Raw genomic sequence first — 23590 nt, forward strand, 5'->3', positions numbered from 1 at the left:
AGCCCCTGGGTGGCAGCTCTTTTCACTGGGTGTGTTTAGCTGTCTGACTTCTGAGAAGGCATTTTCCCTAAGGTGAAAATGACTGGCTATGTAGTTAAGCCATGGGAAGGTGGTTCTGAATGACACACCATAGGCCATTCTAACTGGTTTTAAAAAGACAACCTAACTTTCTGAAGGAAGACAACCTTGCTCAGGAGCCAGGTTGTCCCCATCCCCCATGGAGTCACTAAAGAAATTTACCTCAAGGTGGGCAAGTTGGTTCAGTGGATAAAAGTGCATGCCATGACCCTGACAGCCTGCATTTGCTCCCTGGAGCCCACATAGAGGTGGAAGGAGAGAGCCAACCTCCACGTGCATTCTGTGGCATGCACATATGCACACACACAACAAGAAATTCTTTTAAGATTACCTCATCCTTGAACAAATTGCTGGACTGAGTTGAGTGCCTTGTGGGCATCAGTAGGAATGGCATCCTCGCCCTGGGCCTGCTGCACCTCAGGCACTGTTCCATACGCTTGACATGCCAGTGGAGAGCAGGATCCAGGGGCACAGGGCCCTACTCTTTGTGAGAGGAATTTTCTAGTGTTTCAAGTTGGGCTGCTGTTTTGGCACAGCTGGGGAGCACCAGAACCAGCGCCTCACTTCCCCGGAATCCGGGCAGCTCTCTGCCCTGCCGCGAGACAGGATTCCCTAAGGGGCACGAATGGTCACTCCCTCGAGCCTGCCCTAAGAGGGCCCTGCTCCCTGTCTGAGAAGAGCTCTGTAGGGCAGTGCTTCCTTACAGTTCAGCTGCCGCTTTGGCACTGGGAGGCATCCTAGCCAGGCCTCTTTCCTCATTGACCCTGGGGGCCACTTGCTTATGGAAGCTCACGTGTACAGTGTCAGAAGCTTGATGACCCGCAACCCCAGCCACTCTCTACCTGTCAGTAACTCTCCCTTTAACTGTAATGGCTCTACACATGGTCAGGTGTCCCCTGAGAGCAAAGCTAGCTATCTGTAGTTGAGAACCGCCTAGTCCAGAGGACATACTCTGAAGACCAATGGAAAGAGGCCAGAGAAGCAAGTGGGGGAGTTACCATGAGGCTGGGGAGTGCTTGCCTAGTGTGCACAAAGCCCTGGGCACCACCCCACGCTGATAAACCGGGTTTGGTGCTTTGCACCTGTAATCCCAGTGCTCAGGTGGAGGCAGAAGGATCAGAAATTCAAGATCATCTTCAGCTACATGGTTAAAGGCTAGCCTGAGTTACATGAGAGTCTGGATGGGTGGGTGGGTGGATGGATGGATGGATGGATAGATGGATGGATGGATGGATGGATAGATAGGTGGGTGGATAGGTGGGTGGATGGGTGGATGAGTGGGTGGGTAGATGGATGGGTGGGTGGGTGGGTGGATGGATGGATGGATGGATGGATGGATAGGTGGGTGGATGGGTGGGTGGTTAGATGGATGAGTGGGTGGGTGGGTGGGTGGGTAGGTAGGTGGATGGAGTTAAAGGCTAGCCTGAGTTACATGAGAACACAGGTAGGTAGGTAGATAGATGATAGATAGGTAGATAGATTGATTGATAGATAGATGATAGGTAGGTAGATAGATAGATGATAGGTAGATGATAGATGGATGGATAGATAGATAGATAGATAGATAGATAGATAGATAGATAGATAGATAGATTTGCGATAGATAGATAGATAGATTGATAGATAGATAGATAGATAGATAGATAGATAGATAGATAGATAGATAGATAGATAGATAGATTTGCCATACCTGACCCAATCTCCACTCTCTTCCACCTCCCTCCTGCCAAGACTCTGATCAGGTTGTTATTTTTTTTTTCCCAGAGACAAAGTTTATTTGTGAAGCTCTGGCTGTCCTAAAACTCACTCTGTAGACCAGGCTGGCCTGGAACTACCTCTGTAGACCAGGCTAGCCTCAAACTCTGATCCACCTGCCTCTGACTCCTGAGTGCTGGGATTGAAAGTGTGGAACACTACCCGTGGCTCGGATTGCTTTCTTAACTGTTAATGAAAATGGTAGTGGTAGTCACACAGCTTCCCACCTCCTCTCCTCCTCTCCTCCTTGGGGATTCAGAGGTGGCTGAACTACAGTGACCACCATCAAGGCCCTATTCATAAAGGAAGTTGGGCTTAAAAATGAGTTAACCTAAAACTATTACCCAGCCCTTTCCGATATATGTGGTTAATGCATGTCTCTTCTCTCTTATGGGTTGGATGGAGTCTTGCTCTGTTAATTGTGCCTTGGTGCACACAATTTTTAATTCCAAGGAATAAATTTATTTGTCTCTTTTTCTTGTTTCTTGGACCTTTGGGGTCCCACTCCAGAAACCGTTACCACATCCACTGTCAGGAAGCTGCTGTCCAGCCCGCGTGTGAGTGTCAGATTTTAGGCTCGTCGATCTCTCAGGTTCAGCTTTGTGGCTCACTTGGGCTGTTTTTAACTCCGCCCCCCCATCCTATCTCTCCCTGTTGTCCCCCACCCCAGGCAGCTTCGCCTCCGCCTCACTGTCCTGCTGTGTGTCCATGACGTCATACTCCCGTGTGAGCTCCAGGAACCACACCGGAGAGAAAAGTGTCTGTCCTTCTGAGACCGGCCTGATTCCCTTGATGTGGTCAGCTCCAGTCCACCCATTTTCCTGCAGATAACACAGCTCTGTTGTTCTTTATGGCCGAACAAACCCCACTGTGTGTGTGAACCACGTTTTCTTTATGATCCCTCTGCTGTTGGATGCCTAGTTGGCTCCACTTGGGTTCATTTTTGTCTGTGGTGTGAAGTAAGGTTAAACTTGACTCTGTTGCAGATAGCTGTCCATCTCCCAGCAGCATCCCTGTTGGAAAGAACATCTTCTTTCCATCGCAGTCTTGACACCGTTGTCAAAGTATCCATGGGAAGGGTTCCTTCTGCAGGGTCTGCGCCATTCCTCCGGTGCATGCATTCAGAAGTCTCTATGCCAGCACCACATGGTTGGCTTTGGCTTGGTGGGGGTTTTGTAGGTTTTGCCATGTGTGTGTGGTGTGTGTGTGTGTGTGTGTGTGTGTGTGTGTGTGTCCTGCATGTGACATGGCACATATGTGGTAAAAATCAGAGTACAACTTGCCACTTGGCTCTCTCCTTCCACCATATGAGTCCTAAGAATCAAACTCAGCTCCTCAGGCTCGGGAAAAGTGCTTTTCTCCACTGAGCCATCTCACTGACCCTAGTGTTTTGGGATTTTTGAGATAAGGTCTGGCTCTCTGACCCAGACCAGCTTCAGACTTGTCCTCTTGCCATAGGCATGAGCCACCACACCAAGCTTAACTTCATCTTTTTTTCTTTTTGCAGTGCTGGGGAAAATCAAAACCAAGGCCATGATAGGTTTCCTGGGGTCAACCACAGTACTCCCAGGTGTGGCTGGCATCGGTGGGGGTCTGTAGGAGGGTCCTGTGGGAAGCAACAGCTGGGTCTTTATCACTGTGCTGTGCTGGCCCTGCCCCTAGGAGCCTTCCTCAGCAGCCCCGGCCGCCCAGCCTTCAGGTCACTTGTTCTCTAAGCTTTCCCCGTGTACCTAGACCCTGAGCTTGTCAACAGCAACTCAGCCAGAGCATCTGGGTACCAACCGTCTTCAGGCACCGGGCTGCCAACCAGCCGCCGTCTTGCTGATTTCCCCCTGCTCACTCGTCTTCGTTTTCTCTCTGCAGATGAAGTTGCTGAACTTATACATAAAGAGGGCCCAGACCACCAACAGCAACAGCAGCTCCTCCTCTGATGTGTCCACACACAGCTAGTGGCTGTGCCAGTCTGTGCAGAACACACATCGGTGGTGCCTCGGAGAAGCCCCATCAGCTGCCCAGTGCATTCGAGGAGGCCGCACATAATTTATTACAATCAGTATTTTGGTCCCTTCCAGCTTTTGTGTAGAATTTTGCTGGTATTGAATGTAACGGAAGCAAGGCCTGTTATGCAGTCTCCCTAGAAACAAAAGGACTGAGACATGAAGAGCCATACTCACACGTGTCTTGCACCGCCTGCTGACATCACCAAACCATGGAGGGCACAGTTCTTAGAAACCAGAGCTCTCCAGCCAGTGCTTGGTACACAGTAGCAGATTTTTTCAGTCCATACGGACTTGGGGGTGGTTTGGGGTGTTGCTGTGTGTTCTTTATGCTTCTGTTCTTAGAGTGTGGTCAGACGGGACAAGACCCCCACCTGTTTTCCACCTGACGCTGAGAAAGGCTGTGTGTGTCTTTAGGTTTTGTCTTAAGAGACCTTGTCAAAGTGGGACTGCAGTCGGGGCAAGGCAAGGACAACCCCCTGGATGTGGCCTCATGACAAACAAGTGGGGTTGGCTTCTCGGGGAGACAGGAGCACCTGGGGATGGAATCAGCAATGCCGCCGCTGCTGTTCTCATGGTTGCATTAAATAAAAGGTGACTGCAAAACGCCAAGATTGGAGACAGGCTCGCATTGTGTTACCTCCCAGGGAGTCACTGGCCTCACCTCTTGAAGGTCTTTTGACACAGCAACTAAGGTAGAGTCTGGCTAAACAGATTTTGAATACAATTCTTAAGCCAAATGACAATTCTTAATGCAATCATGCAAACTTTCCTAGGCTGGCCTTGAATTTGATATCCTCCTGCCTCTAGCCTCCCAAATACTGGGGTTTATAGATAGGGGCCACATGCCCAGCAAAAGACTCTTCGGGGGTGTTCATTTTAGCAAAGCATGCACTCTTCCAGTACAGAGCCCACTTCAACTACCGGAGATGAAAGGAGAGGTTGGGCACTTGACTTCTTAGCCCCGATTCTAGCACTGCTTCTCTGACCTTCCAGATGACTGGGTTGGCCATTGGTGGCACACACCTTTAATCCCAGTACTTGGGAGGCAAAGGCAGGTGGATCTCTGAATTCTAGGCCAGCCTGGTCAGTTCCAGGACAGCCGGGGCTATGTAGAGACTCTGTCTCAAACAATCAAAAAGACCTATGCTGTATTTGGAAATACACTGAAAATGAAGGCCCCTAATGATGTGTGCGTGTGCGTGCGTGCGTGCGTGCGTGCGTGCGTGCGTGCGTGCATGCGTGTGTGTGTGTGTGTGTGTGTGTGTGTGTGTGTGTGTGTGTGTGTGTGTGATGAGTGGCTCACACATGTAACTGCCCCACTGCTGCTGTTTGGAGAACTCAGGGGTGCATTTTAAGGGATTTGCTGTTATTGACTGGCCTAGAATCAAAATATAGCAGGACCAGACCTTACTTTTGGTTAAAAAATGAAAAATCCAATCTGTTAAGAGTTCATTAATGAGATTCCTTCTCACCCTCCACTAGGGTCCCTCCATGTTGTAGCCACTACCCTGTAGAATGTGCGAGCTGACCAGGTTACTTAGGAGTTCTCTTATGCCTGATGCAGTTAGAAAGACCCTTCTATGGAGTTCTCTGCCCCACAGATGGTCACCATGGCCCCCACCATAACCAGACAGTTCCAGAATATCGCCTGTTTTCCTCACAAAGGGCTAGCCTCGAATGTCACATGCCCTCTTCAACCTGAGTAGAGAGAATACAATCATTTCACAGGTCTCTTGGGCTCCATCTGAAGACTGCTGCCCACATTGCTGAGGAGACTCGCATGCCGCCGCCACCACCTCACGGAGGGCGACTGCGCCGCTCTCGGAACCCTGACAGCTACAGCTGCCTTGCCTTGCCTCACCTCCCAAAGGACTCTGTTCAAAGCACCTAGACCCTGAAGGACTCTTCACAGCACCCAGAACTGTCTGCCTACTCATCTATCTGACTATCCAGGGCCTTGAAACCCCCTTACCCTGTGTCCAGGGGGACTGCTCATCTGCCTTCCCGCTTCCTGGCAAGCTGCCCTCCCTCTACTGGACACTCGTGTGCAGTGTGGACCTGGTGCCCACAGGTGGCCTGGGCTCGCCTTCTCTATGGCTCACTACTAGCTTTTCCACACCTGTGCAGGTAACGCCACAGGTTTGTCTCAGACATCTTCTGTTTCTTTCTCTGCCACCCTTACGGAAACTCACACTTTAAAAGACAGCAAATTAGAACTTCGTAGACCCCCCCAACCAGGACTCTGCTAACAATGTTCGGAAGAAATAAATGCTCTGAAAACAATCAGCCACCAAAATAGTTCACACGCATGGTCCCTGCGCCCCCAGATTGGGTGTTGTTTGTTTTGGGTTTTTTTGGGGCTTTTTCATGTTACATCCATATCTGTATTTATATCTTATTTGTTTCACCTTCCAAGTGTATCATGGCAAATGTACAGATTTTTTTTGTTGTTGTTAATAATGTGCTAGGATTTGCTAAAAAAGAAAATTAAAAAAAAAAAAAAAGTTTGCTGTGGAATGAGACAATTCAGTTGAAATTGTGTGTGTGGTACTGTATGAACCTTCAGGTGACCTGCAGTTTCTTGCCAGATTGTCATCATCCTGCTGTGTTTATAAAGACAATGAGAACACGCCGCTTTGTGACATTAAAGGGTCAAACCTGAGAGGGCCAAGTAGCTCAGCCAGTAACGGGACTTGCTTTGCGGTCCTGACAAGCTGCGTTTGATCCCTGAACCCACATAAATGAAGGAAAGAGCTAACTCCCTCAAGCTGTCCTCTTGCCTGCGCATGAGGGCCACAGTATGAATCTCCTCCCCATCATATTCATACAATAATAATAATAGATTTAAAAAAGGAACAAAGGCCAGGCATGCCTTTAATCCCAGCACTCTGGGAGGTTTTCTCTGTGTGAATTGAAGGCCATACTGAGCCACAAAGTGAGTTCCAGGAGAGCCACAAACTGTCCACAAAACACAAAACACCAAGGTCTAGCTTGATGCTGCACACCTTTGATCCCAGCACTCAGGAGGCAGGGACTACAGCTTGGTCTTCATAGCGGGTTCTATGCTAGCCACAGTGCATAGGCAGACCCTATCGCAAAAAAAAAAAATAAGCCAGGTGGTGGTGGTGCATGCCTTTAATCCCAGAATTTGGGAGTTAGAGCCAGGTAAATCTGTGAGTTCAAGGCTAGCCTGGTCTACAAAGTGAGTTCCAGGACAGCCAGGGCTACACACACAGAAACCCTGTCTTGAAAAACCAAATGATGATGATGATGATGATGATGATGATGCATGCCTTTAATCTAGCACTTGGGAGGCAGAGGCCAGCCTCGTCTACATAGTGAGTGCCAGGACAGCCAGGGCTACATAGAGAGACCCTGTCTCCAAATTAAGAGAGGTCCAACTGTCTGGGAAACCCCCCCCCCCTCCATCCAGTGTCTCCCGTGAGCCCCTGCTGTATGATGAGACAGAAAGGGGGTACATGGGATATGAGTCGCTAGCCATTCTCCAGAGCAGCTGCAGGAGCAAGTGCTTGTCTGGACCCCATTTTCTCAGCCAAGCAACATCACTCTCTTCTAGAAGAGTTTGAAGCAGGGAGGAAACTGACCCTGGCTCCAAGACCAGACCAGACCTGATGAGGGCCAGTGCTATCCTATACTATATCGGCTCTGCAGCTTTTGGACCTAGAGTAGGGCCTGGCCCTGGCTGCTGGGCACCAGCCTTAGGAGAGAGGACACAATGTGGTGGCTCCACATCCTCTCTGAAGCCTTTTAAAGTGTATTTCTTGATTTCTAAGATCATTGTTAAGAAGGTAACGTGCCATCTTGGTGTGTGTGTGTGTGTGTCCTCTCCTTCCACCGTGTAATTCACCCAGGTATTGAACTCAGGTTCTCAAGCTTGGCGGCAAGCACTTTTACTGCTGAGGCGTCTCACCTCCATCTTGGCTCTTTAAGAGTGTATTTCGGTGGCATTAAGTTCACTCAGTGCTCAACCAGCACCACTGTGGTGGTGAAGAGTCCGTCTCCGGAACTCATGTAGTGAAACTATCTACTACCACGGACTCCAGTCCCCACCACTGCACTCCCTGAGGGGTTTCTGCGTGTGCACGTGTGTGCGGGCGTGTGTGTGGTGTGCGTGCAGGCCAGAGGACAACCTCGGGTGGTGTCCACTTTGGTTTTTCTTTTTGAGACAGGGTCTCTCACTGATTGGATTTTTACCAAGTAGGCTAGGCTGGCTGGCCAGAGAGTCCCGGGCATCTCTATTTCCTGTCTCCATTTCTCCTGCATTAGGATTACAAGTCCACAGCACTGTGTTTGACTTTTTAATGTGCATCCTGGGAACAAACTCAGGTACTTTATTGCCTGGTGAGCCCTGTCTCTGAGTGTAACTTGTACATTACATAACTCTCAGAAATAGTCAAACACAGCATTTCACCTTTTTATGACTGTCCTAATTTTTTAGATGGGTCATAATGTCCTCACAATTCCCTTCTTTTATAAGGCTGAATAGCACCTGGATAGACCCCAGTCCTGGAGTCTCACAAAGGATGTTGAGGGCTTAGTTTTGAGAGACTGGGGTAGAATTGTGAGTTCAAGTCCAGCCTAGGCTATGTAGTAAGCACCCATCTCGGAGATCAAGACAGGAACCATTTGGCAGAAGTGCTGTGGGACCTTAGAGGTGATGTCAAGTCAAGCAACTCTTGGCAGCTGGTCACCTGCTCTGCTCCCTCCATGGACCGGAGTACACAGGCTGGTGATGTCACCCACACCCCTCCCTGCATGCTCGAGTTCCATTACTCATTAGCAAGTATGGAAAAACCCTGATAGAGGAAGGATGGACTCGGTGTTCTCTGGTGCTCTAAGCCCAGCACCATCGCGACTCCTTTTCCAGGAGGCAGCCAAGCAGAGATGGTTCTAGGGGGATGGCAGACCCGGAGCGGGGACAGATCCCCTAGCTGTTCTCGGCTCTGGGGGTTGAACTTCTAGCTTTCTACTTAGCTTTGAGGGTCTGAACCCCCTGAAACTGCTAAGGGTCTCAAGATGAGAATCTCTGGCTTGAAGTCCCTTCATGCTTATGGCATCTTCACATTAGCAGTAAGGGTGACTGAGCACTCCACATCCTTTGTGAGGTATTTGATGCTTTTTAAAAAGATTGTAATTAGGGCTGATGAGATGACTCAGCCAGTGAAGGGGTTTGCCACAAAGCCTGGGACCTACAGCGAGGAAGGCGAGAACTGACTTTTGAAAGTCATCATCTGACCTTCACAGAGAGAGGTGACAGGAGAGAAAGACAGACACAGACACACACACCCATACACACAGAGACAGACAGACAGACACACACACACACACACACACACACACACACACACACACACTTTTTTAAATGTAGGCAAGGGGCTGGAGAAATGACTGGCAGCAGTTAAGAATACTTGCTTCTCTTTCAGAAGACCTGAATTCAATTCCCAGCAGCCACTGGTAGCTCACAGCCATCAATAACTCCAGTTCCAGGGGATCACATGCCCACTTCTGACTTTCAGGGCACCAAGCATGCATGTGGTGCACATACATATATGTATATAAACTCTTATGCACATAAAATATAAATCTAAAGGAAAAAAAAAACATTTCACAAACTAAAAATGGAGGTAAGGTCCCTTTCGTTCTGCCATTGAACAGCACGAGCAGGTTTCCAGCCAATCTTGTCTCTGGCTCCCATCTGGCCATAGGCATGCTGGGATAACAGACACAAGGCCACCACAATGGCTGTTTACTTGGATCCAGGAGTTGAACTCAAGCTGTCTGGCTTTTGCAGCAAGTATGTTTTACCAGCTGAGCCCTCCCACCGGCCCATCCAATGTTTCTGAAGAATTCTCTCTCATATGTGGCTTATTATAGATCTGCAGATAATAGAGCTGCTGTCCTCTTCCAGTTCCAGATGGGAAAACTGAGGCACAAGGAAAACCCCAGCTGGAGAGTAACAGATGGAGCCAGGGCCAGCCCTAGGCTTCTCCCTACCAGCTCAGCCCCTCCCTTCACACCCCAATGGGCCATTTGCTTTCCCTACAGTTACTGAGACATCTGGGTCCTTGCGTACATCAGAACCCTGGGGAGCTCCAGCCCCTTAGAGCATTAGTGAGCCTGAGAATGGATTCCTACCTAGTAAGTGACGAAGTGATGCTGAGTCTGCTGGCCTGTGTCTCAACCTTCATGAACATTCTAGAGTCTGGAATCTAGCCTGTGGTAGAAAATAGCACTTGGCCTCAGGGAACTTAGCCTGGAGGCTGCCTGGCCTGATGTTGTGGGTAACTATAGCAACAATCAACAACACCATAACTAGGACCATTGGAAGTGAAATAGGCTAGGCTGGGGAGATAGCTCAGCTGGTAAAGCACTTGACAAGTTCAATGCCCAGAACCCATGTAAAAAATCGGGTATGGTGGCGCACCCTTGTAACTCCAGTACTTGGGAAGATGCCTGGGGAGCCCTCGGCTAATGTGTGAGCTCCAGATCAATGAGAGACCCTGCCTCAAAAATAAGGTGGGTAGCAATCCTGAGGTTATCTTCTGGCCTCCACATATGTGTGTGCATGCATGCACACACACACTCATATACCAACACACACATACATATATACACACACAATATTTACGTGAAATGGGTACCATGTTAGAGAGAGCACAGGCAGAAGTGTCCAGCCATGCTGAGCACAAAGCTCTCTCAAGGATGGACTTCCTCCCTGACCCCTCTGGTTCCTCCTGTATTTATTAACTCACACTTTGGAGGTTCCAGGCAAGAGCGAGCAAAGGTCATGTGAACGGGCATCTAATCCTGGATTACGTATTGAAATGCATCCACTCCATGTCCTCCTCTGATGTGGGTCCTGCTGCCAGGCTATGGTCCCAGAAGCTGGCTCCTCCTCAGACCCCTTCCTGTATGTATGTCCTGGAAGCAGGCCAAAGATGCCCCTGCCTCCCTCCATGTCCTACGAAGGCCTGAGTTCCAGAGGGACCAGTCAGGGGGGTGTGGGGTGGAGCAAGAAGGCATCTAGTTCAGGCTCTGAGCCCCTTCAGCATCCTCCCCTAGAAGAGCCCAGAGAGCGCCTGAGGCACATCTGATGCCGTACCTGGTCAGTGTCTATTGGTCTTCCACTTCCTGATCTATACCTGAACACCTCAGGCTGCAGGAACAGTGATAAGAGCTTACAATCTGCAATCAGTCTCTGAGGCAGGAGCCCTGATTACTCCTGTTTCCTAGATGGGGAAACAGGCACAGCAAGGTCAAATAGCTTGCTTGGGGTCACACAGCTACTAAGAAGCAGATCTGGGATTCAAATGCAGGAAGTCAGGCCAGTGAGCAAGGGTTCTTGCTGCCCAACCTGACCTCATGACCTGAGTTCTATCTATCCCTGGAACCCACGGTGGGAGGAGAGAATCAGCTCCTGCTGATTGTTCTCTGGCCTCCGTGTGTGTACTGTGGCGCGCGCGCACACACACACACACACACACACACACACACACACACATGCTGAAGTCGCCTCTCACTTTCTCTGACCCACCAGTCCATTTCCTACCCCTGACTCTTGTTAGTAAATTCTTGGGCTCTGGCTGGTCTCAGACCAGCTCAGTTGGTCAGGCCACCAAGCTCACAGTTAACCTCCTGCAGAACCTCTAGGAAGCAGGAGCAGGCAGGGCCTGGCAGGGAAAGGGGAGCACACACTGGTTTGGGAGAGGATGGGGGTATAGAGAAGGAAAGAGCAGTTGATTTCACTGATTGTTTTGAGCCTGGGTATCTCTTATATCTCAGGTAGTCTAGAACTCTAAACCTAGTGGAAGATGATCTTAAACCTCTGATCCTCTTGCTTCTACTTCCAGAGTGCGATGATTACAGGTGTGCTCTGCCACATCCTGTTTATTTGGTGTTGGGCTGGAACCTAGGGCCTTATGCATGCTAGGCAAGCACTCTACCAACCGAATCATAACTGCAATTTCACTGATGTTGATGATTGGCTTCCTAATTTGGGTTCAGGGGTATTTGTTGTTGTTGTTGTTGTTGTTTTTTTTTTTTTTTTTTTTTTTTTGAGACAGAGTTTCTATGTGTAACAGTTCTAGCTGTCCTGGAACTTGCTTGTATACCAGACTAGCCTCCAACTCACTACACTCTGCCTCCCAAGTGCTGGGAGGTCAGGGTGCTGTATCCATTATGTAATAAGCACTAGTCCATTAAAACAACAATAGCAACAGAGGTGACTTATGCATGTATTTATTTACTTATCTAGTTAGTTTGCAGTGCTGGGGATGTAACCCAGGACCTTGTGCGCCTGGGCAAGTCTTCTATCAGAGCAGCCACACCTGCAGTCAAAGCAAATGTTAAAGGGGGCGGGGCTGAAGAGATGAGGACGGATTCCCAGAACCTACATGAGGCAGCTCCAGGGGATCTGACACCCTCTTCTGTCTCTGTAGACTCCCGCACTCACTCACACATGCTCATACCCACACACATAGTTAAAATAAAATACAGCCTTTTGAAATGTTAGAAAAGGAGTTATTGAAAGCTTCATGGAGTAAGATTATTCGGGATTGTATTCATTAATTTATTTACTTTAGTGTGTGTGTGTGTGTGTGTGTGTGTGTGTGTGTGTGTGTGTGTGTGCATGCGCATGCACGAACGTTTGGGTGTACACACTATGGTGTGTTTGTAGAGGCTGGACGACAACTTGCTAAAGTTTGTTCTTTTCTTCCACCATGAGGGTCCCCACATCAACTCAAACTCAGGTCATTGGGGTTGGTGGCACCTTTACCTGCTGAGCCATCTTGCCAGTCCTGATGATTCCATTTAAGACACTTGCATTTCACTATGAAATGCAAGTCTAACTTCTGAGGGAACCCACAAACTCTATCACTTGTTAAGTTATAAATACAGGTTTTCTATAAGATGGCTAGTCAATGTCAAATCCTGAATTTATAAAACAAAGCTAGCTGTGGTGGCTCCCACCTACAATCTTAGTATTAGGGAGGCCGAGGCAGGAGGATCCCCAGTTCAAGAACAGCCTGAGCTACACAAGACTCTGAATCAAAAAGAAGTAAACAGGGCTGGAGAGATGTCTCAGTGGTAAAAAGCACTTGCTGCTCTTGCATAGGACAAGTCTGGTTCTCAGCCCCCACATTTGGGGGCTCAGAACCTCCAGCTCCAGGGGAGCTGATACTGTCTTCTGGTCTTTGTGACTCCTATATAAACATGTGCACGTAGACACACAATAATAATAATAATAATTACAGAATGATGATGATATTAATGATAAGTCTTTTTTAAAAAAAATTATAAAGTAAAACTCTAGTCAATGGTCATGTCTTTCGGATTTTCCCTCCAAAAAAGCAAAAGAGCAGCTATGAGGGTCATCTTGAGTTATTTCCTGCCCTAACTTTTGCAGAAGCACTGGCCAATTTGTGCTCAGAGTCACTGGCACCTGTAGAGCAGGGTTACGTTCAGGACCCAGGGCAGAAGCCAAGAGCAGCTCCACCCCCTGAAGACAGTCCACGTGCCGCATGAAAGGGTTCCTACCTTTGTGCCATATCCTGATTCCAAATTTGTATTTCAGGCTGTGGTTTTGTTTTTAAACCTTCTTTCCCTGAACACATGTCTCAAGGGTGTAATGAACAAGAATAGGGTGAAGCTCTCGCTGTGGGGAGTAATCCACACAATGCCCGTTAGGGGCCTCGCTTTGGAGGACACCCTGAGTCAGCTCACCTCCAGTGGTACTTTCCCGTAACCTCCACCACCAGCGACATGGAGGTCAGAATTGTCTTACATACTTACCTTGCTCTGAGACCATCCGAGAAATGTAGTTTTGGGTTTTTTTGTTTGTTTCTTTTGTTTTGTTAATCTAGGTGAAGGTTGCTTACACCCCAAGAAGATCAGGATTTTCAACTGGGGATGTAACTCTGTGGTAGAGAGCTGACTTGGCAGAGGCCAGGCCTTGGGCTCCATCTTCAGCACTATCTACATGGCAGAAATTCCCTCCTGGGAAGACATGGCATCTATGCCCACCTCATAAGGTTATGAAGACAAAGCAAAGTACAACCCCAGGACAAGTCACTCTGGAAACAGATGCATTTACTGGGCATACTTACGAGCATGGGTGGGTCACCAGCACAAGTGTGGGGGCCCCCAAAACAGCTCCGCTGGAAAGTTTGCACCCAGCATGGATGATGGCTTCCCCACAGCTACACAGGACTCAGTTCAGTCAGCCTTCCCCAGCCCACACATCCTAACACCTCCCAAGACTAATTAGGGCGAAACTGCATATGAATGGCTGGGAGGAATAACAAGGTTTCAGGTGAGAGTCCAGTGACTGTCCCCACCTCACCCCCTTCCATGAGGGAATGTAAACAAGGACCCAAACCGGATTTGGATGGACTCTTTGGGCCGACTGGAGAAGGTGGCGGATTTTTCGGAGAGGCCCTTGTCATATAACAACACCCCAAAGGAAAATCAAACAATGCAGAGAAAGGATAAAAAAGAAACCAAGAAGAGAAAGGTCTTCTGTGGGAACCTCTAACGTCCCCAAAGGACTTTATCTCCCACAGAATTTCCGGAAAGGGAAAGAGGGTCTTCACAGAAGCCAGGGTGCTTCCCTCTGCAAAGGAGAATGGGAAATGTAGCTATCAGTTTTGTGTTTGGTTGGTTGGTGTTTGCTTCTTCTTCTTCTTGTTTTCATTGATTTTTAAATTCAGATCGAGGGCCAAGGATATAGCTCGGTTGGTAGTGATTGCCCGGTATGTACAAAGCCCTGGATTCAGTCCCCAGTGCCACATACATCAGCCATGGTGGTGCACACCTGTAATCCCAGCTGTAATCGAGAGGTGGAGACGGGGATCCCGAGTCCAGGATTGATGTCAGCTACATGATGGGTTTGAGGCTAGCCTGAACTACAGACTCTAAGGAAGGGGGCAACCCCCTCACACCACACACACACACACACACACACACACACACACACACACACACACACACACAATTGTGTGGAGTCAGTATATCTCATCGATTCTCAGTTGTGAGTTTTGTTCCCACATTTCCTGTCTCCACGGTTTGGATGCTGCTGACAGTTGGTGAAACTTGGTTGGTGGGCTGTTTTGCGATATGCCTGATGTTGTGTGCAAGCTCGTACAACTTCCTTGGGGGACTGAGGGAGTCCATACTGAGTCTTAATGAGGAAGGCTAGTATCAGTGACTTCAAAGAAACTGTCAACAGTAACAGAAGCCAACAGTAAAGCTCTGTCTGTGAGTGATGGCCATACAGTGCTCTTTTGGAGAGTTGGCGGTTGGGATGCTCAGTAGGGACATGAACTGGAGATCCTCCTGCCTCAGCTTACTGAATTATTTACATGTGTTGACATCCTATTCCATGATTTTAGAAGGAAAGGGTTTTGTTTTTAGAATATCTTTTATTAGTTGACAGTTTCACGCCTGTAGACGATGTATATGGACCCTCAACCCCCCTTCTACTCCCAGGGTACCCCTCTTCAGATCCTCTTCTTCTTTGTTGATAACAGGCTGAGTCCAGTTAGTGCTCCCTGCTGGGATGTTGATTGGTCTTACTGTCTGGATCCAGTGCCGGGAATAATAGCTGCAGGGAGTTACTGGGCACAATGGCCGGGTCTCGGGCAGAAGTCAGCATTTCACAGCTTTCCTCCCATCCTCTGGCTCTTACGTCCTTTCTGCCTCCTCTTCCATAGTGTTCTCCTCTCTGAGGCTGGGAGAGGGTGTTGATACAGATGTCCCATTTAGGGCTGAGCACTTAACAGTCATCTGTCCAATTATGAGTCTCTGTATTAAGTGCTGTTTACTGTGCCTCATGGTTTTTGGGTTCTGTTGTTGTTTTGCTTTTGGAGGGAGGTCTTATTTAGCCCATGGTGCCCTCTAACTGAATTCATTATGAAGCCAAAGCTAGGCCTGGACTTCTGATACTTCCATCTCTCAAGTGCTGGGATCACAGGCGTGTGCCATCATGTCTGCGTCGCTTCTCTCCTTTCCCTTTTTCTCGTTCTTTTTTTCTTTGCTGAGATACAGGGTCTCACTCTGTAGCCCAGGCTAGGCTGAACCCACCGTGAGCCCCACGCCTCAGCTTCCTAAATGCTGGGATTGTGAGAGTGAGCCACCACACTTGGCTCCCCTGATGCTCTTGATGGCCCAAAGCACAGCCCAGTTTGCAAAACCAGCAACATGCACAAAGTGCATTGAACAGGGATTGGGAAGAGCGGGGCACTATTCTCAGTTTGGGCCCTCTGGAAGAGCTGCAAACACCCTTAACCACTGAGCTCTCTCTGTAGCCCATACATGGTATCTTTTAATATGAACAAGATGCTGGACCAGGCAAGTCTCTCAGTGGATGGAGTGCTTGCTTAGCTGGCACTACACCCTGGTTCCATCTCCAACTCTGTATAAACTGAATGTGATGGTGCACACCCATAATCCCAGCACTCAGGATTTGGAGGCTGAGGATCAGAAGTTCAAAGTCATCCTTAGCTACACAATAGAGTTCAAGGACAGTTTAAGTTCAGGCTGAGCTAAGTGAGAATCCTCAGTGGGGGGCGGGGGCGGTGGAGAGAAGATGCACATTTAATAAGAATGTCTTTATAGCTCTCTTTCTCTCCTACTCACTTTCTATTTTCATGACAAGCTGTTTTTGTATCCAGGCTAGCTCTGGACTTGCCATCCTCCTGCCTCTGTCTCCTGAGATCATGATTACAGTGTTTTCTCATGTTGGCTCAAACATAGTAGCATAGATTACCACTAAGGGCATCGTGGAATCACAGAGATATGCTGTGCAAGTATGGACAGGTAGAGAGAATCCTATTACCGACTTTCCTCATTGTTCAGACAAACTATCTGGCAAAGCCATCAGAGGAACAAATGAAGACAGAAGAGGAGAGGAACGAAGGAAGGAAGGGAGGAAGGAAGGAAGAAAGGAAGGGAGGAAAAAAGGGTTTCTGTTGGCTCACGGTTTGAGATGACACAGTTCACCATGATGGAGAAGTCATGATGGCAGAAGCTTGAGATATCTGGTCATACTGTGTCCATCGGGAAGTCAGAGAAGGACAAATCCTGGTGCTCAGCTCTCTTTCACCAAGGCTCCAGTCCATGGAGTAGTGCCACCTACAGCTAGGTTATATCTGCCCATCTCAGTTAAACCAATCTAGAAAACTCCCTCTGTCTTACATAGGTGATTCCGGATCCTGTCAAGTTCACAAGTAATATTAACCATCATATCAAGTGCTCACTATAATACTTTTGAACAACACATTGAAGAATTGGACCCCTGACCCTGCAGATATATGATGCTGGGAGCCAGAACCCTGCATGGGTGTAGGTGTTTTGTTCTCGGATCCAAAGTCATAGTGGACAGGGCAGGGGCTATCCAATGGGCCAAGATTAATTTCCAAAACTCCCAAGGAAGAGAAGTGTGTTTCCCTGGGAGCCCCAGGGTCTTGCAGAACCCCAGGGTCCTCAGCAGATCTGTGGCTCAAAACATCCATTAAGAGCATTTGCTGGGGGCTAGAGAGATGGCTCAGTGGTTAAGAGCACTGGCTGCTTTTCCAGAGAAATCCGGGTTCAATTCTCAGCACCCACATGACAGCTCACAACTGTCTCTAACTCCAGTTCCAGGGGATCTGACACCTTCATACCAACACACATAAAATAAAGTTAAATAATTTATTTTTTTTTTAAAAAAAGAGCATTTGCTGATCTTGTAGTGGACTTGAGTTCAATTCCCAGCACCCACATAAATTAGCTCACAACCACATAACTCTAGCTCCAGGGGAGATGTTACCCTGCATAGATAGACTTTCTTTTCCACTGCCAGTCCCAAATAATGACACAGAGACTTCTTATTAATGATGAAAGTTTGGCCTTTAGCTTAGGCTTGTCTCAACTAGCTCTTATAACTTAAATTAACCCATTTATATTCATCTATATTCTGTCACGTGGTGTTACCTCATCTCTCCATGCTGCTCATGCTGCTTCCTCTGCCTATGGCTAGCAACTGCCTTCTTCCCAGAGTTCTCTCTCTGCCCGGAAGTCCCGCCTATACCTCCTGCCAGCTCCTGGCCATTCAGCTTTTTATTACACCAGTCATAGCAATACATTTTCACACAGTGTACAAATATTCCACAACAGCCCTCTTCTGGCCTCTGTGGGCACCTGCACTCACATGCCATACCCACTCACAGACATACAAACAGACACATAATTAAAAATAAAACTGTCACTGGGAAGCAATTTGGCTTGGTCTTTGACTGGGGACTCTCCATGGCCAAATATCTTCCAGCTTCTTTCTAGTTTTCTAATTCTCAGCTGCGAGCAGCAGACAGGGCCTCACTTCTCCACGCAGACTTCACTAGCTCAGTTCCTGGCTGCACTGCCCCCAAGCCTTACAGGTTTGGCCAAGCTGCTGAGCCTCAGAGCTTGGGGTTTCTCGTCAGTGACTTGGGACAGGGATGCCCCTCAGGTATGTGAAGACCTGCAAGGGAAGCTCATGCCTTCTGTCCCTCCTCCTGTGACCCAGAGAGGGGGTGACTACTGTCTCCTCAGACTTCCCTGCCACTGCTCCCAGTCCCTGAGGGAGAGATGCTGCTCATGGTCCCTCTCAGAGACTGGCACTTGCAACTAAGGACAAAAGGAGGTGTGAAGCTGACAAGAGCTTCCTTGGTCCCAGAGAGAAGGCACTGCACCGAAGGGCAAGTGGCCAGCTCCACCCAGGGCTAGTCTCTGGGTCTGCTCAAGAGGGCACAGCAGCCCTGTGAGCTTGAGGAGTTCCGGGGCTGAGGATACAGCTCGGCTGGTAGAGTACCAATCTTGTATGCTTGAGGCCTGGATTTAATCCCCACTCTATAAACCTGAGTGGTGGCGGTTGTCTGTGATCCCAGTGGGAGGTAGAGGCAGGAGCATCAGCAGTTCGAGATGACCATTGGCTATAAAAGAATTCAAGGCAAGCCTAGGCTACATAAGACCCTTTTTCCAAAAATAATGATCTCTTATCTAGTTGGTATATGTACAAGTTATTAACAGATTATGGTATAGTTTTGTGGGTCTTTCTTTTTTTTTTTTTTTTGGTTTTGTTTTGTCTTGTTTTTGTCAGGCTGGGGATGGACTCAGGGCCTTATGCATTCTAAGCTCGCACTGTCCAATTGAGCTATATCTTAGCCTGTTTCCTCATACACGTGTGTTTTTGTAGTTAGTGTGTACTTCACACTCCCAGCATGCAAGTGGTCAGTGGCCCTTTGTGGCCAGTGGGTACCACGGTGAGTGTTTTTGACTATTGACTTCTAAAACTTGCTGAAGGGATACCTTTCCCTGTCATTTAAATTTTTGTTCTTTTTGAGGTAGTATCTCATGTATCCCAGGATGACCTCGAACTCTCTGAGGGTGACCTTGGACTTCTGATCCTCCTGCCTTCACCTCCAGAGTGCGGGGATGATAGCCATGCATCACTGTGACTGGTTTTATGGAGTTCTGAGGATTGAATCCAGGGCTTTGTGCATGCTGGGCAAGTACCCTACCAACTGTGTAAGTGTAACACAGTAAGTCCCTTTTTTTGTGCACAAATAAGTTCCTTACACTTATTTGTGGTTTCTTTTTTATTACAATCTATTATTTATTGTGTGTGTGTACACAAGTGTCTATGTGTGCTGGTGTACTCACAGCATGGCATACAATGTGGCAGCAGAGGTAAGTTGCATGAGTCAGTTTTCTCCTTCTACCCTGTGGGTCCAGGGATGGAACTCAGATGGTCCAGCTTGGCAGCAAGCACCTTTATCTTCTGAGCCATCTCACCTGCCCTTGCTTTGGGTTTCTGTTCCGTGAGACAGAAAATAATTGTAACCAGCTCCTGAGGAGCCACAGTGGTGATAACTGCTGAAGTAACTGGACAAGGCATTAGAGGCACCCAGCCAAGAGGAGCTCTGGCCAAGTTCACTCTACGTCACACACGCACCTTCACTCCCAGGTACTTGACAGCACCAAGAGGCTTCAGCATCTTTGTCGTAAGTGATGACTCCAAGTTCAGAGAGCATGGCAGGTGCCGGCATGCCCAGCTGACGTGTCTCATCCAGGACAGGGTACTTGGCACCCTGCTGCCCGCTGGTCTCTGGAGTCCCCAAGGCTGGGAGGTCTTGTGGCTTGACTGGACCCCCTGCTCACTCTTCCCGGACTCCCTCACAGCTGCTGGCCCTGGAGTGCCTGGCACCTCCATACAAATGCTTACTCTCTCTTCCTCCCGTCAAATCCCAGCCCCTCCCCAGGCTGCATGAACTCCTATTCACCCATTCAAATCATATTCTTAGAGGGCAGGCTTCAGAGTGAGGGTGATGTCCATGAAAAAACCGGGAGCCCCTTGTGGAACTGTTAAATGGGTGACTCCTGGGACTCTGCAGGAATGGAGAGCTTATTTTTGTTCTTGAAGGACCCTGGGGTTGATTCTCGGGCCAGACACACATGCTGATCATAACAAGCTTTTTCCTGTACCAGGTAAAGAATGGCACTCAGGGCATGAGGACAGACAGGGACTGTGGTTATCATAGAGCAGGACCATATCCCAAGTGTCAGCAGGGACCTGGGTGCACAGACTAGACCCAAGTCCCAGCTGTGGTGTCCACTTCCTGAGCCTCAGACTCTTTGTAAGATGGGAGAATGTGTCAAGAAGATCCCGGCCACTGGGCTGGTGAGTTGGCTCAGTGGTTAGGGTGCCTGCCTCCAAGCCTGACAACCTGGGCTAGATCCCTGGAACCCACATGCTGGAGGGAGAGAATTGACTCTAGGCAAGTTGTCTTCTGACAGTCACTGTGTCATGCACCGTCCTGCAAATAATTTAATTTTTAAAAAATTTGTTTTGAGACAGGGTTTCTCTGTGTAGCCTTGGCTGTTCTGGAACTCGCTCTGAAGACCAGGCTGGCCTTGAACTCACAGAGATCCGCCTGCCCCTGCCTCTCAAATGCTGGGATTAAAGGCGTGTGCCAGCACTGCCTGGTCAAATAAATTAATTTTTAAAAAGCAATAAAAAGTCAGTATTCCAGGTCATATGCAAATCAGAGACATTTACAAAGCAGAGTCGGGGAAGGTGGTCCATCTGCATATCTCTTCTCTCTACAGCAGACTAATTGTGTCCCCAAAGGCTGAAGAGTCAAAAGCTCAGAAATTCATCATTATCCTCCCAGCAGGAATCAAAAGGCTGCCTCTGCCCTCCTGAGAGAAGTTTTGTGGTCACCTGGCACACACTTGGACAACAGGATCTACATTTCCTTTCCCCTCCCCTCGAGCGTGTTACAGCCCAGAAGGTAAGCCTCACTCTTCCCAGGTTTAGGTTCTCAGGGCCAGTGTTTATTCAGCAAGCCGTCTTAGCTTGCTGTTTGGAGGGTTCCAGCAATCTTTGTGTTGGCTGGAGCACTGAGGGGCTGGGATGCCTGAAGGCAGGTGAGGGCCCCTCTCCGATGGGACATTTGCTGTTGTTTCAGACCTGGGGCTGAGGGAGAAGCTTCCCGGTACCTCGGGGATCTGGCTGGGCCTACTCCAGCATTACTTCCATGAAAAGCCTTCAGGAGCCCAGCTGGAAGGGAAGGGGAGAGAACCAATAGAGACGCACGGTACTACCAACCAGGGGTAAATTAACCCCACCTGGTCCAAGCCCTTGGCACGTGTTTGTCTTTGTGGATTCCCTTTCTCCAGTTATTAGCACGTGATGCGTGCTCACCTGGAGGTCTTTATTCATCGCTACCACCGTCCATTGCTGCTATGCTATTACCTTTACCGCCACCCACCCACACCCTGGAAACCTCCGAAGCCCTGCTGTCACCCCACCCCCCACACACACACACCCCACGTTCCCATAATAGTTTTTACTTCTGGGTTTTTTGGTTTGTTTTTTCGAGACAAGGTTTCTCTGTGTAGCGCTGGCTGTCCTGGAATTCGCTCTGTAAACCAGGCTGGCCTCGAACTCACAGAGATCTGCCTGCCTCTGTGTCCTGAGTGCTGGGATTAGGCTGGCTAGTTTTTACTTCTTCAGTGACACTGGCCAGTGTCGGCTGGCTACTCACCCACTGGCCTTGCTAGAACGACAGGAGCCTCTGGAAGGGCTGGCTCCTTGGCATTTCCTAGGGCGCTCTCCACCTGAACACATGCACCTGTCACAGTCCCTAATGGGGAGCTCAGTGGTCAGGATGTTCATTATAGAATTCTTTAGTATTAATATCTGGGAGAGTGGGAAGGACAAAGGTGACCGCTTCTTCCAGTTTCTCCATGGGACCTCTGGGGCTAAAATGGCCTCTGCATTGTCACACATCCAAAGAAATGGGTGTGATAGCCTCAGGAATGTTGACCCCCACCCCATTCCACCCCCGGAGACATGTGACTTCCAGGAGCATCCAGTGCAGCAGAGGTGGTCCCTGGAGAGGCTGACAGGGAGTGACTGACACAGTGGCGCCTCACAGAGCAGTGACCTGCAGCTGGAAAGAGAGCGGGCCAGCAAGGAACGGAGGACTTGTGTATCTATGCAGTCTCAGGCTGTGAAGGGCTCAGGTCGCCAAAGACTCACTCAGTTACTTCCCATAAGCAGAATGTAGCCTGACTGCCCCAAGGCATGGTCTGTGGGTCCAGCTCCAGGGGTTGTACCACTTCCTACCTGCCCGTGCCCACTGTTCACACTCAGCCAGACTCACCTTTCCAAAAGCAGATTATAAACAACATCAAAACCTTAAAGGGCCAGAAGGATGGTAAATGTGCTTGCTGCCTATCCTGAGGACCACAATGAAAGATGGCACATTGGTAAGGGTGCTTGCTGCCTGTCCTGAAGACCTTAGTTCGATCCTCAGACCCGCATAGTAGAAAAAGAAATGACTCCTGCAAGTTATCCTCTGAACTTTACACACGCCAAGGTACAATGCCGCGCACACCCCCCACTCCCAACAGAGGTGTAGGGTAGGGACGGAGAGAGAGAATTGTAAACTAAAAAACAACCCTAAGGGAAGGAAGTGGGGGAGGCAGTGGAGAGAGACCCCAGCTTCCTGTGTTTCTGTTGCCCTGGACACTTCACCCGTTTCCTAAGCTCTTCTGTAGGTCACAGGAGCCCGGCTTGTCAAAGCACAGGGTTGTCACAAGCCTTGTGTTTCTGTAACTACTTTCTCTTCAGATGCTTGCTAGGCACATCTGGATTCCAACTAAGGACAAACTCTGGGCTCTGTGTAACACGCCCAGGTGTCTATTTTATTTTACGGAAAGGTCTCCTGCATTTCCGTAACTTACTGTGTAGCAGATAATGACCTTGAACTTGTGATCCTTCTGCCTCCACCAGTGCTGGGTCTGTTCTACTGCACCTGGGCTTAGAACCTAGGGCTTTGTGTATGTTAGGAGAGCAGTGAACTGCATAAACGCCTAGCCAAGGAATTAAAGACAAGAAAAAGCTACAGGGGAGAAAAAAGGCCATAGCATCAGTGCTCAGTGCAATGAAATACAAAAGCAACCTTAACGCGACCCAGAGTGCCGAGGTGCTCCTGCCACCGACAACTGCCCTGTGGCTCTGGGGATCTGCCCCTGGGCTCAGCGTCGGGGCTGAGAGGCGAGCAGGCCGCAGCAGCGAGGGTGGCCGCGTCCCCAGGGTCAGCGGCCAGGAGCTAGCTCCCGGAAAGGCACAGGACAGCTCAGCCAGGTGCGGCCAGCGCCGCCCTCCCGCCGCGCTAGCCGTGGGGGGCGGGCCTGCAGTAACCACGCCC

General features: G+C 49.1%; 1 protein-coding gene across 1 annotated transcript in view; it reads left to right on the forward strand.

The window, feature by feature from the left end:
- Positions 1 to 4442, forward strand: part of Clasp1 (cytoplasmic linker associated protein 1) — a 236065-nt gene extending 231623 nt beyond the window's left edge. The window contains 1 exon segment of the mRNA XM_052736724.1: positions 3697 to 4442. Within this exon segment, the coding sequence (XP_052592684.1) occupies positions 3697 to 3783 (87 nt within the window). The 3' untranslated portion in view covers positions 3784 to 4442.
- Positions 4443 to 23590: the final 19148 nt, after the last annotated feature.

This window comes from Peromyscus californicus, unplaced genomic scaffold (assembly GCF_007827085.1).
Source record: "Peromyscus californicus insignis strain IS unplaced genomic scaffold, ASM782708v3 Scaffold_14__1_contigs__length_90479793_seg_2, whole genome shotgun sequence".
Classification (NCBI taxonomy): domain Eukaryota; kingdom Metazoa; phylum Chordata; class Mammalia; order Rodentia; family Cricetidae; genus Peromyscus; species Peromyscus californicus.